We start from the raw sequence: 13,598 nt of genomic DNA, 5'->3' as shown, positions 1-13,598 counted from the left end.
TACAGGGTTAATGGCAGGATTCTTAGCAGTGTGGAGGAACAGAGGGATCTTGGGGTCCACATCCATAGATTCCCCAAAGTTGCTGCACAAGTTGATAGGGTTGTTAAGAAGGCGTATGGTGTGTTGGCCTTCATTAGTCAGGGGATTGAGTTAAAGAGCCACGAGGTAATGTTGCAGCTCCATAAAACCCTGGTTAGACCACACTTAGAATTAGGATTGGATTTTGAAACTGAGGAAGAGCATCTGAAAAGTTCAAGAGCTGCCAGGTAATGTTGCAGCTCTATAAAACTCTGGTCAGACCACACTTGGAGTATTGTGTTCAGTTCTGGTCGCTTCATTATAGGAAGGATGTGGAAGCTTTAGAGAGGGTGCAGAGGAGATTTACCAGGATGCTGCCTGGATTGGAGAGCATGTCATAGGAGGATAGGTTGAGCGAGCTAGGGCTTTTCTCTTTGGAGCAAAGGATGATGAGAGGTGACTTGATAGAGGTGTACAAGATGATAAGAGGCATAGATTGAGTGGACAACCAGAGACATCTTCCAGGGTGGAAATGGCTAACATGAGGGGCATAATTTTAAGTTGATTGGAGGAAAGTACTGGGGGATATAAGAGGTACGTTTTCTCATACAGAGAGTGGTGGGTGCATGGAACGTGCTGCCGGGGTGCTGGTAGAGGCAGATACATTAGGGACATTTAAGACACTCTTAGATAGACACATGAATGATAGACAAATGGAGGGCTATGTGGGAGGGAAGGGTTATATAGATCTTAGAGCAGGATAAAATGTCGGCACAACATCATGGGCCGAAGGGCCTGTACTGTGCTGTAATGTTCTATGTTCTATATTCTAGTTCACATTTATCACTTAACTCAACATTTCTGGTTGCCCCATTTGGAATGAATCAAATTAGTTACACCACAGCCAGAGTGCTGTGTACAGTTCTGGCCATCACATTATGGGAAGGACGTGGCTGGAGAGGGTGCAGAGGAGATTCTGCCTGGGATGGAGTGTTTCAGTTATGGGGACAGACTGGATAAGCTGGATTTGTTTTCCTTGGAGTGGAGAAGGCTGAGGGGAGACCAGAGTGAAATATACAAAACGATGAGAGGCAAAGGTCTAGCACCAGAGGGGAAAGGTTTGAGGAAAGGTCTAGGAGGTTCAGAGACTTGAAGAATTTTTCACCCAAAAGTTGGATGAAATCTGGAATGCACTTCCTGAGGGGCTGGTGGAAGCAGATACTCTCACGAGATAGAAGAAGTATTTAGATGAGCTTTATATGTGCCAAGGCACGAGGTTTATGGGCCAAGTGCTGGGAAATGGGGATTAGTGTAGGTAGGTACTTGATGAGCAGTATGGACATGAAGAATGAGAGGGGATCTTATAGAAACATATAAAATTATGAAAGGGATAGAAAAGATAGATGCAGGAAGGTTGTTTCCACTGGTAGGTGAGACTAGAACTAGGGGACATCGCCTCGAGATTAGGGGGAATAGATTTAGGATGGAAATGAGGAGAAACTGCTTTTCTCAGAGAGTAGTGAATCTGTGGAGTTCTCTGTCCAGGGAAGCAGGAGAGGCTACCTCATTAAATATACTTAAGACACAGTTAGATAGATTTTTGCATAGTAGGGGAATTGAGGGTTATGGGGAAAAGGCAGGGAGGTGGATCTGAGTCCACAGCCAGATCAGCCATGATCTTATTGAATGGTGGAGCAGGCTCGACAGGCCAGATGGCCTCCTCCTGCTTCCTATTTCTTATGAAGGGCCGAACATGTTTCCACGTTGGCTGATTCTGTGACCTATCGAACTGCTGAAGATTGGTCTGTGTTTGCGGTGGTCTCAGGATCATCCACTCAGCATCTCTGGTTGAAGCCGCTTGCACACACGTCAGCAGTGCCTTTTATCCTCAAGTCCTGGACCCTACCATCGATGAGCACGGCTGGTGGAACCTCCTCCTCCCATATGGCAGGGCTGCAGAGCTTTGACCTGATCTGCTGGTTGTGGCATTGTTAGCTCTGTCCACTGCGTGCTGTGTAGTCCTCTGCTGTGGCTTCACTGGTGCTGTTACCAGACTGCCCTCCTGCATTTGTTACTAAGCCAAGGTTGATGGTGATGATGGATTGAAGGATATGCAAAGCAATGAGGTTTACGGATTATGGTTCTGCTGCTGATATTGCTCTTACCCTTCTGTGCTGCTGGATCCATCCTGAACCCATCTCATATAGAACAATGGTGGGAGTTTACAACATGGTGCAGATATGAAGGTGGAATATTGCCTCTAAAACAACAATAAATGCTCTTTGTGTTTTAATGCCAATATCTCAGTGAGGTACAGCAGTGGAAGGGAAAATCAGAAAACAACACCTTGACCTCCAGATATTTTCATTGAGTAATACAGCACAGAAACAGGCCCTTCAGCCTAACACATCCATGCTGACCAAGATGTATACCCGAGCTAGTACCATTTGCCTGCATTTGGCCCATATCCCTCTAAACCTTTCCTATCCATGTACCTGTTCAAATGGCTTTTAGATGTTGCAATTGTACCACTTCCTCTGGCAGCTCATTCCGTGTACCCACCACCCTCTGTGTGAAACAATTGACCCTCAGGTCCCCTTTAAGCCTTTCCCTTTGGGATCAATGAGGATGAGAATGTTTATGGAAGAATTCTCTGCCATTACTGAGGATGGAGTATCCATTGATCCTCCATTCTTAATGTGCAGGCTCTGGAGATTGCTGTCCGATTAACACATTAAAAAAATGTAAACTAGAACTGGATGGCTTGAGTTATATGGAGGTTGGATAGGCTGGGACTGTTTTCCCTAGAGCCCAGGAAGGTGAGAAGTGAGCTGATAGAGGTTTATAAAATCATGAGGGGTGTTGATAGCCACAGGTCTTTTCCCCAGGGCAGGGGAGTTTAAAACTATCCATCGATATGTACAAGAGAACAACACCTTGATCTCCAGATATTTTCATTGAATAATACAGCATGGAAACAGGCCCTTCAACCCAACTCGTCCATGCTGACCAAGATATATACCCGAGCTAGCCCCATTTGCTTGCATTATGGTATACAAGATGATAAGAGGCATAGATCAAGTGGACAGTCAGAGACTTTTTCCCAGGGCGACAATGGCTAACATGAGGGGGGCAAAATTTTAAGGTGATTGGAGGAAGGTATAAGGGGGATGTCAGGGGTAAGTTTTTTTTACACAGAGAGTGGTGGGTGCGTGGAACGCACTGCCTGCAGAGGTTGTGGGGGCAGATACATTAGGGACATTTAAGAGACTCTTAGATAGACACATGAATGATAGAGAAATGGAGGGCAATGTGGGAGGGAAGGGTTAGATAGATCTTAGAGCAGGATGAAATATTGGCACAACATTGTGGGCTGAAGGCCCTGTACTGTGCTGTAGTGTTCTATGTAAAGGGCATAGATTTAAGGTGAGAAGGAAAAGAGTTAAAAGGGACCCGAGGGGCAATTTTTTCACACAGAGGGTGGTTGGTCTATGGAATGAGCTGCCAGAGGAAGCTGTTGAGATGGGTATAATTACAATATTTAAAAGACATTTGGACAGATATAGAAAAGGCCTAGAGGGATACGAGCCAAAATGCAGGCAAATCAGTCCATCTCATGTGGACATCTTGGTCAGCATGGATGTTGGGCCGTTTGGCCTGTTTCCTTGCTGTATGACTCCATGACTTGAAACTATTCTAGTAATAATGTTATTGTGTCAGGTTTTACAATTTAGTTACTTCAGTGAACTCCAGTAATGTATGAACAAACATGAAACCTTGGATATTAACAAGTAACATTTTGAAAATTAAATGAAAATTTCTGCTGTCCAATTTTGTTAAACAAACACAACAGGGTATAGATGGCATTGGTGAAGATAGTCAACTTCCCACCCTACCATTTTCTTAATTCCTTCAAAGAATTGCCCAGAAATTTGACATTCACCAGATTTTAGTCAACCATGTTAATCAGGAGAGCAGGTACCCTCTCTGCAGAGAGGAAAATGTTAGAAATGAAAATTCTCATCGCTTCCTCAAGGTTCTAGGTTAACAAAAAGTGAAGTTGTGAAAATAATGGTTTTCAAAGCTTAATCAGTATGTCGGAATAATTATATTTAACATTAATTCTCAGCATGCAAGCAGCACTTGCAATACCTAAAGTGCTGCCTACTGCTGTTTCCTTGATAGGGTGTTGATGAGGAGGGGTTCCACCTTCAGTCCCTGTGTTGCTACTGCTCCCATGTTGAAGTAGCAGAAGTCCAGGTTATTAACTCTGGAGGGAAAGTGATATATGCTCCAATCAGGATGACTGGGATGGGAACTTATAGTTAATGCAGCAGTCACCCTGAATTTGGAACAGAGGTTACAATAAGCTGGGCATATCTACAGTATTTTGAGCAAAAATATGGGTTTGTGAAAAATATGTACTTACAGCATCATCACACCACAGTGGAAATATTGTTTTGAAATTCCAAGTCAATGGAAACAGAAAATTTGTACTGCAGAGCATCACAGTGCATCCACATCACTTTGGAGCATCAGAGATTGCCTTTGCCATTAAAACCATGCCTTAAAGGGTTAATGGCACATCAATCATGGGGTCATCAAGTCAAATAGATAAAGCAGCTGTGTCTAATAGTTCACGGTTGTGGTAGGACAATGGGGATTTCATTACTTTTTTGAATTTAATTTCTCAAACATGTTGCCTATTATCAAACAGAGGCCGTGCCTGTAAATAATTTACAGCAAATGAATGGAATTCATTAAAGGGGAGAGGGAAAAAAATCAGAGACTTAAAAAAGAACTGAACACATAGCAAACTGAGGCTGGTACACAGAAGTGACAGCTCTGTAATTTTTGGGCCTGCAATTGTGTATGCAGAGATATCTGCCTTGACATTTAGCACTCCATTATTTATTGGCCCTGTCCATGGTGGAACCCCTAGGGATGACAGATCTTTTCCATCTTGGAAGCTAAAATATGCCAATTTTCTTATATGGATACAGATATCTTAGCAACCAGAATATACTTGCACCAACCTAATCCTCAGTGTGCTGAAATAATGATTGTGCATCCAGTCACAAAATATGACATGACTATTTCTTTTTGGTCTTGATTGACAGTGAACTATAATTCATCTTCTGGCTTTTGCGAAGAACTTGAACTAATTCTACTTAACCATCGTACATTATAATATCACTCTGTGCCTGGACAGCCCAAGCAGAATAGGTTAAAGTGTTGCTGTTGAACTTACCAATGTTGTTATAACATAAACAGACCTCAATAAATCCAAAGTAACTTACTGTGCTCTTTTAGTTCCTTCATAATGTGTCAAGATTGTTCACACCAGGATACCAGCAAAACATCGTTCACACATGACATGCTTGCTGATTTCTTCAGCAGGCTCTCAGATAACACAGTGTGTTATCTGCCAACACTTTTAAAACAAGGTGTTATTGGGTGACCTTTTGGTAGGGTGGGAGGGAGGTGCAGAAAAGTTGAACTAAATGGTTTCTCTCTGTGCTGTGCTGCGAGGATTTGTGCTGGACCTTTTTAATTGCAGACTGCTGGCTGTATACCCAGCATCTCAAGTTCCCCACTCATTCACTCACACCTATCCCGCTCCCAACTTGCGACACTCCACTCATTAAGGGCCAGTCCCAATGTTGTTATTATGCCTGTCAACAAGGGCAATGCTGTTGTAGTAGAGCATGCCAGCCTCCACCTTACAGAGGCCGAACTTTAGTTCTTTGACACCTCCGCACACTCTGAGCCACCACACAACATCAGGACATTGTGTCCCAGGCAATCCCTGACCTCATTTCCCCTTGGGATCTTCCTTTCCACAAGATAAGATAAGATACCTTTATTAGTCACATGTACATCAAAACACACAGCGAAACACAGCATAATCAAAGACCCCACCCACCCGGGTCATTTGCTCTTCTATCCTCATCCATCGGGTAGAAGATACAGGATCCTGAGGGCACATACCACCAGGCTCGAGGACAGCTTCTACCCCACTGTGATAAGACTATTGAACAGTTCCTTTATATGATGAGATGGACTATGACCTCATGATCTACCTTGTTGTGACCTTGCACCTTATTGTACTGCACTTTCTCTGTAGCTGTGACACTTTACTCTGTACTGTTATTGTTTTACCTGTACTACATCAATGGACTCTGTACAGACTCAATGTAACTGCACTGTGTAATGAATTGACCTGTACGATTGGTATGCAAGACAAGTTTTTCACTGCATGTTGGTACAAGTGACAATAATAAACCAATACCAATACATCTTTTTGCATAGAGTGTTCTGGGGGCAGCCCGCAAGTGTCGCCACATTTCCAGTGCCAACATGGCATGTCCACAACTTCCGAACCCATACATCTTTGGAATGTGGGAGGAAACCAGAGCACCCAGAGGAAACCCTCGCAGACACGGGGAGAACGTACAAACTCCTTGCAGACCGTGGCCGGAATTGAACCCGAGTCGCTGGCGCTGTAAAGCGTTACGCTAACCGCTACACTACTGTGCCTGCTCATGTACTCGCAACCCACTTCTATATCCTCCCTAAAATCCTCAAGTGGAATGGGTCCAGGTGGACTCACAAAGTTATACACCATGGAAAATAGCCCTTCAGCCCAACTCATTCATTTCGACCAAGATGACTACCTGAACTAGTCCCATTTGTCCAGGTTTGGCCCATATCCCTCTAAACCTTCCCTATCCAATTTCCTTTAGAAAGTTAAAATTGCACTCGCATCTACCACTTCCTCCGGTAGCTCGTTCCATATACCCACCACCCTCTGTGTGAAAAAGTTGCCCCTTTAAATCTTCTCCCTCTTCCCTTTAATCTATGCCATCTAGCTTTAGACTCCCCTATCCTGGTAATTCACCTTATATATACCCTCATGATTTTGTAAACCTCTGTAAGGTCACCCCTCAGCCTCCTATGTTCCAGAGAAAAAAGTCCCAGCCTATCTAGTCTCTCAAGCCCTCCAGACCTGGTGACATCCTTGTGAATCTCTTCCGCACCCTTTCCAGCTTAATCACATCCTTCCTATAGCTGGGTGACCAGAACTGCTCACAATACTCCAAGTGTGGTCTCCCCAATGTCTTGTACAGCTGTAACACGACATTCCAACTGCTTTACTCAGTGCCCTGCCCAACGCCTTCTTCATCAATGCACTTTGTACTAACCCAATGTAACTGCACTGTATAATGAATTGATCTGTACGATCGGTATGCAAGACGAGTTTTTCACTGCACGTTGGTACAAGTGACAATAATAAACCAATACCAATACCAATTACCCTATCCAGCTGTGTGGCCATTTTCAGGGAACTATGTACCTGTACCCCTGGGTCTCTCTGGTTTACAGCACTCTCCAGGATCCTGCCATTTGCTGTAAGTCCTACCCTGGTTTAACTTCTCAAAACTCAACACCTTGCACTCATTCCACAGGACACTCACCCTGACCTTATTCTTTCTGACCTCTTCCAGTTCTGATGGAAGGTCACTGACCTGAAACTGAGTTTCTCTCTCCACAAGTACTGCCTGACCTGCTGAGGATTCCTAGCACTTACTGCCTTATTTCAGATTTTTGCAGTATTTTGCTTTAGATTCAGTGTAACTGCATAGCTAATCTGGTTCAGGGTAGTGCTTACCAAAGGCTGCCAAAACCACAGCTGAATCTCACCTGTTAGAGTCATGCTAAGTGACACAAATTGTCAGGGCAGAATCAGGTTGGATTTTCTGAGATTGTAACCTTCAGGAGGTTCCTCTTTACCCAGATAATAGTGGGACAGGGGGAAGTTCGCACAGTGGGGTGGCCAAGAAAGCATCCTATCTGGATGTATCATGGCTTGGTATGGCAACTGCTCTGCCCAGGACCGCAAGAAACTGCAGAGAGTTGTGGACACAGCCCAGCACGTCACAGAAACCAGCCTCCCCTCCTTGGACTCTGTCTTTACTTCTCGTTGTCTTGGTGAAGCAGCCAGCATAATCAAAGACCCCACCCACCCGGTAGAAGAGACAGGTGCCTGAGGGCACAGACCACCAGACTTAAGGACAGCTTCTATCCCACTGTTATAAGACTATTGAACAGTTCCCTTATACAATGAGATGGACTATGACCTCATGATCTACCTTGTTGTGACCTTACACCTTATTGCACTGCACTTCCTCTGTAGCTGTGACACTCTACTCCATACTGTTATTGTTTTTACCTGTACTACGCCAATGCACTCTGTACAAACTCAATGTAACTGCACTGAGTAATGAATTGACCTGTATGATCGGTACGCAAGACGAGTTTTTCACTGTACCTCGGTACAAGTGACAATAATAAACCAATCCCAATACCAATTTGGTGTCTTCCTCCAGCTGAGAGCTGGACCTGTTCTCTTGAAAATGTCTTTCATGTATTGAGTAACAAGGCCACAGTGGTCCCGAGGTGAGTTTTTGTTTGCTTAGGCAAAGTCAAAGAGGAATTTTCCAATTTTTCTTTCTCCCTGGCTTTTTAATCAGTTTATTTTTCTGCCTCTCCCAGGAGGATCCCAAGTCTTCTTGGTTTGACTGGGTTAGGAAGTGTCTGTGGGATGCTTTGCTTAGTATAGCTACTGAATGAAGGGACCCTAATCACTAGAGTTTAGCAACACTATGCCGTTGTCGTTGTCATGGCTATCCCTCGAGGTCGAGGAAGATGGTCTTCGTTCTCGTTGTCAAATGAAGACGACTGTGCGTGTATTTGTTTAACGTGTACTTGATGTTGCACTACAAAAAGCACACGATGCTTCACAAATCAACCAACTGATTCCAGTGGCATGGAAACCATGACGATTGGAGCTGATGGATTTGTTGCAGCCTTCATCCGCCTTCACAGCTGTTGAGTTCGAAGTGACTTCGTCCGCCTGTTCCAGCGTTGAGGTCTTGGTTGGACTGTTCTTTGCCAGGGACCTCACCATCGATCTTACCGCCATGGGTGACCCTACCAGGAGCATAGATCCAGACGGCATCGCTCTCGGGATCTCAGGACCACACAAGCTTCTCCACCACGACAAGGTGACAATCCACGGAGAAGAGCAACACTATGACCACTTTGTTCACATTACAATAAAATGGACTTAACTTTTTTTGTTCTAATTGCATTTTTTCTTGTAAAAATTATGTTTAATTTATGTTTGTCTTGTGAATGCAGCTTATCTGATGCTGTGTGCCTGTGATGCTGCTGCAAGTAAGTTTTTCATTGCACCTGTGCACGCATGTACATGCATTTGACAATAAACTCGACAATTACACTGCCAACAGCCCGGGTTCAATTCCCGCCGCTGTCTGTAAGGAGTTTGTATGTTTTGCCCTGTGTCTACGTGGGTTTCCTCCAGGTGCTCCAGTTTCCTCCCACATTCCAAAGACGTACGGGTTAGGAAGTTGTGGGTGTGCTATGTTGGCGCTGGAAGCATGGTGACACTTGCGGGCTGTCCACAGAACAGTCTACGCAAATATGCATTTCACTGTGTGTTTCGACATACATGTGACTAATAAAGAAATCTTATCTTTGACTTTGAATTTGACCTTGGACCCCTTCTCTCTTCTTGTACATTATTTCCTTAAGTCCATAGCCAAGGATGAATATCACAGATGTAGGATTGGATTTACTCTTGAGAGTTTGCTTTTGAAACTGAGGAAGGGCATCTGAAAAGTTCAAGAGCTGCCAGGTAATGTTGCAGCTCTATAAAACTCTGGTTAGACCACACTTGGAGTATTGTGTTCAGTTCTGGTCACATCACTATAGGAAGGATGTGGAAGATTTAGAGAGGGTGCAGAAGAGATTTACCAGGATGCTGCCTGGATTGGAGAGCATGTCTTATGAGGATAGGTTGATCAAGCGAAGGCTTTTCTCTTTGGACCGATGAAGGATGAGAGGTGACTTGATAGAGGTGTACAAGATGATAAGAGGCATAGATCGAGTGGACAGTCAGAGACTTTTTCCCAGTATGAAAATGGCTCACACGAGGGGGCATAACTTTGTGAATGGAGAAAGGTATGGGGGGAATGTAAGAGGCAGGTTTTTTACACAGGGAGTGGAACGCACTGCCGGCAGACGTGGTGGAGGCAGATACGTTAGGGACATTCAAGAACACTTAGGTAGCCACATGAATGATGGAGAAATGGGAGGGCTATGTGGGAGGGAAGGTGTTGTGTGAAATCGTTCTTTCTGTCTTGAGGATCAAGGACTCTGGACACGAGATTTGTAGACCAAAACTAGTTTAATCACAAAGGCAAATGCGGGACAGAATGGATGGGAACAGACACACTCACATGCAGGATACCATGAACACGAGAGGGGATCGCAACTGGGGTAAAGTACACACACACACACACACACACACACACACACACACACACCCATTGATACAAACAAGCACACAATAACAATGTACAACTTCAGGATATAACACTTCAATGCCTGACCCACACTGGCATTGGCTCTAATACTACCCAGAGTCTGAGTGAAACACTCCCAGACCATGTGGTGATGCACTCTTACCAGTGATCTCTGCAGTGTTGTCTCACTACTCCTGGGGTTGTCAAAAGAGGGAGAGCTAGGGGATTGCAGCCCTTTTTATGGTCCTAGGAGGCTGGGTGGAGCCTCACTGTTGTGACTTAAATGAGCCAATGGTGTGGGAGTCAAAGACAAAGGTTCCTGCCACAGCCAATGCTCAGACAGGTTCAGAGACAAAGGGTACTGGTCAGGCAGGTTCAGAGACAAAGGGCACTCCCACACCTGAGGGGTGGGTGGAGCCGCACCTTGATTGACAGTAGTATCACTTCCGACGAGAGGAGCAATGCTGTCCTCCGGTCAGCGGGGGTCAGTGTCATTACTGTCACGTGACAGCCATGTGGATTTCTCACAACAGAGGGATTAGATAGATCTTAGAGCAGGATAAAATGTAGGCACAACATTGTGGGCCGAAGGGCCTGTACTGTGCTTTAATGTTCTATGTGTTTTATGAAATCCCCATTCATCCAGGAGATGAAATGCATCGGGCAGATTATGTGAAGGTTAGGGTGAGCAAATCCTCGTTCTTCATCCTAACATCCATTGTTCTTTGCTCCAAGTGCATAATATTATCTCATGGCACTAAAGTGCTGTTGTAAATAACATTGTCAAAATCAAAGATACTGTTAGGAAGATGCATCTAAAAGAAAAAACTGATATTTCTCCCATCTCAGCATGCCCCAAGGTTGCAATGGAGTATATTGAGAGTTAGGAGTGCACCAATATTTAATGCAGCTGTAGCTAGTCTCTTTACATCTTTTTCAACAGCAATGTTGGTTGGTATGCTTGGCAACTAACATCCCCAACTGTAGCTTCTATGCTTCATAAAACTTATGTAATGCTGAATCTTGCTGAGAAAAAATAACAGGGCATTGGCAAAGCATTCTTAATGTGTTGATCAGCCAGTGATTCAGCGGATCAAAAGTGTTGTTAATCACCACAAATTGATAATCAGTAAGATCAAACGTCTATTACCTTACAGTTTGACAGGCTGGAAAAATATTGTCTATTCCCTAATCATAGATTCTTTATAACAACCAGTTTCTTCATTAATGATTCCTCCTCACTCATTATACTGCTACATTTATCCACTAGGTACATTGGAACAGTAGGAGGCAGTTTACCACCTCATACCTGCTCCACCGTTCACTGAGATCATTATTGATCTGTAATGTAACCCTGGATGTCAGTTTTTCAAATTAGTAATCAGTAAATTGGTTTATTATTATCACATGTACTGAGGTGCAGTGAAAAACTTGTTTTGCCTGCCGTCCTTACAGATCATTTCTATAGTACATCGAGGTAGTACAAGGGAAAACAACAGAATACAGAATAAAGTGTTACAGTTACAGAGAAAGTGCAGTGCAGGCAGACAGTAAGGTGCAAGGTCATAATGAATTAGATTGTGAGGTCAAGAGTCCATCTTATCATACTAAGGGACCATTCGATAGTCTTAAAACAGCGGGATAGAAGCTGTCCTTGAGCCTGGTGGTACCGGCTTTCAGGCTTTTGTATCTTCTCCCCGATGGAAGGGGGGGGGGAGAAGAGAGAATGTTTGGGGAGGATGGGGTCTTTGATTATGTTGGCTGCTTTACCAAGGCAGCAAGAAGCGTAGACAGAGTCCATGGAGGGGAGGCTGGTTTCCATGATGCACTGGGCTGTGTCCACAACTCTCTGCAGTTTCTTTTGGTCACAGGCAGAAAAGTTGCAGTTTTTCCTCATATCACTTAATTACTTCCTATCGCAGCATATAAAGACGCCATTTGGCCCATCAAGTCCATGCCAGCTCCTAGCAGAGTGGTTCCTCTATGCCCCATGTACCGATACAACCTATTGTGTCTCATGCCCGTCAACTCCCATTTGATTCTTTTGTCAGTTACTTACACTAAAGGATAATTTACAGTAATTAATTTACCTGCACATCTTTGGGATGTGGGAAGAAATTGGAGCACTGGGGATAACCCACGCAGTCACAGAGGAAGTGTGTAAACTCCACATGGACTCCATGTCTGGACCAAGGCTGTGACGGGATCTGCAGCCAAGTGATCCAGGTGTAACTCAGACTGGACATGTTATTGGCAAGTGCCACGTGATAGCACTGGCGATGACACATTCCATCACTTTGAGGAGGATTGAGAGTAAACTGATGAGGCAGTCATTAGCCAGAGTGGATTTGTCCTGCTTTCTGTGAACAGACTGAGTCTGGACTTTGAAATCCACTGAAGAAATGGCTGAGCAGCAGAAACCAGCTCCTAAGAAGAGCCCCAGGAAATCCTTACCCAAAGGCGGGCAAGAAGCGCTGGAGGCTGAGGAAGAGATTAACTCCAACTACATCTACGAAGTGACGAAGCAGATTCACCCCGACACCGGCATCTCCCCCAAGGCCATGAACATCATGAACTCCTTTTTGAACGATATTTTTGAGTGCATCCCGGGTGAGGCTTCCCACCTGGCCCATTACAACAAACCATCAGCTCCTGGGAGATCCAGACCATCATGCACCTGCTGCTGCCCAGGGGAGCTGGCCAAGCACGTTGTGTCAGTAGAAACAAAGGCGATGACCAAGTACACCAGCTCCAAGTGAAGCTCTGCAGAGTGCTGACAAACCAAACTGAAAATCCAATTCTCTACTTTGTCAGGCAGCTGCCTGTGTTTGTAACTGTACTGGAACACTTGACTAGAAGCACAGCTAGTTCTGAAGGACAGGTCTCCAGTACTACAGCTGGGTCCATCACCCATTCCTGTATCCAGTGTAACTGTACTGGAACATTTGAATAGAAGAACAGCTAGTTCTGGAGCTCAGGTTTCCAGTACTACAGCTGGGTCCCATCACCCGTTCCTGTATCCAGTGCTCTAGGCCATTGAGTGAATCGAATTGGCTGGAGACTGGCTTCTGTGACGGTGGGGATCTCGGGAGGAAGCAGAGATGGGTTCAGAGAAGATTCACTAGAATGATTCCAGGAATGAGAAGGTTAACGTATGAGGAATGTTTGACAGCTCTTGGGCTGTACTCC

General features: G+C 44.6%; 1 protein-coding gene across 1 annotated transcript; it reads left to right on the top strand.

The window, feature by feature from the left end:
* Positions 1-12,811: 12,811 nt before the first annotated feature.
* Positions 12,812-13,168, top strand: LOC127577577 (histone H2B 1/2-like). Its single transcript, XM_052028815.1, has one exon. It carries the CDS (start codon positions 12,812-12,814, stop codon positions 13,166-13,168), a length of 357 nt encoding a protein of 118 aa, XP_051884775.1.
* Positions 13,169-13,598: the final 430 nt, after the last annotated feature.

Source organism: Pristis pectinata, chromosome 14 (assembly GCF_009764475.1).
Source record: "Pristis pectinata isolate sPriPec2 chromosome 14, sPriPec2.1.pri, whole genome shotgun sequence".
In the NCBI taxonomy this organism is placed as follows: domain Eukaryota; kingdom Metazoa; phylum Chordata; class Chondrichthyes; order Rhinopristiformes; family Pristidae; genus Pristis; species Pristis pectinata.
This window is presented reverse-complemented; position numbering and strand designations above follow the sequence as displayed.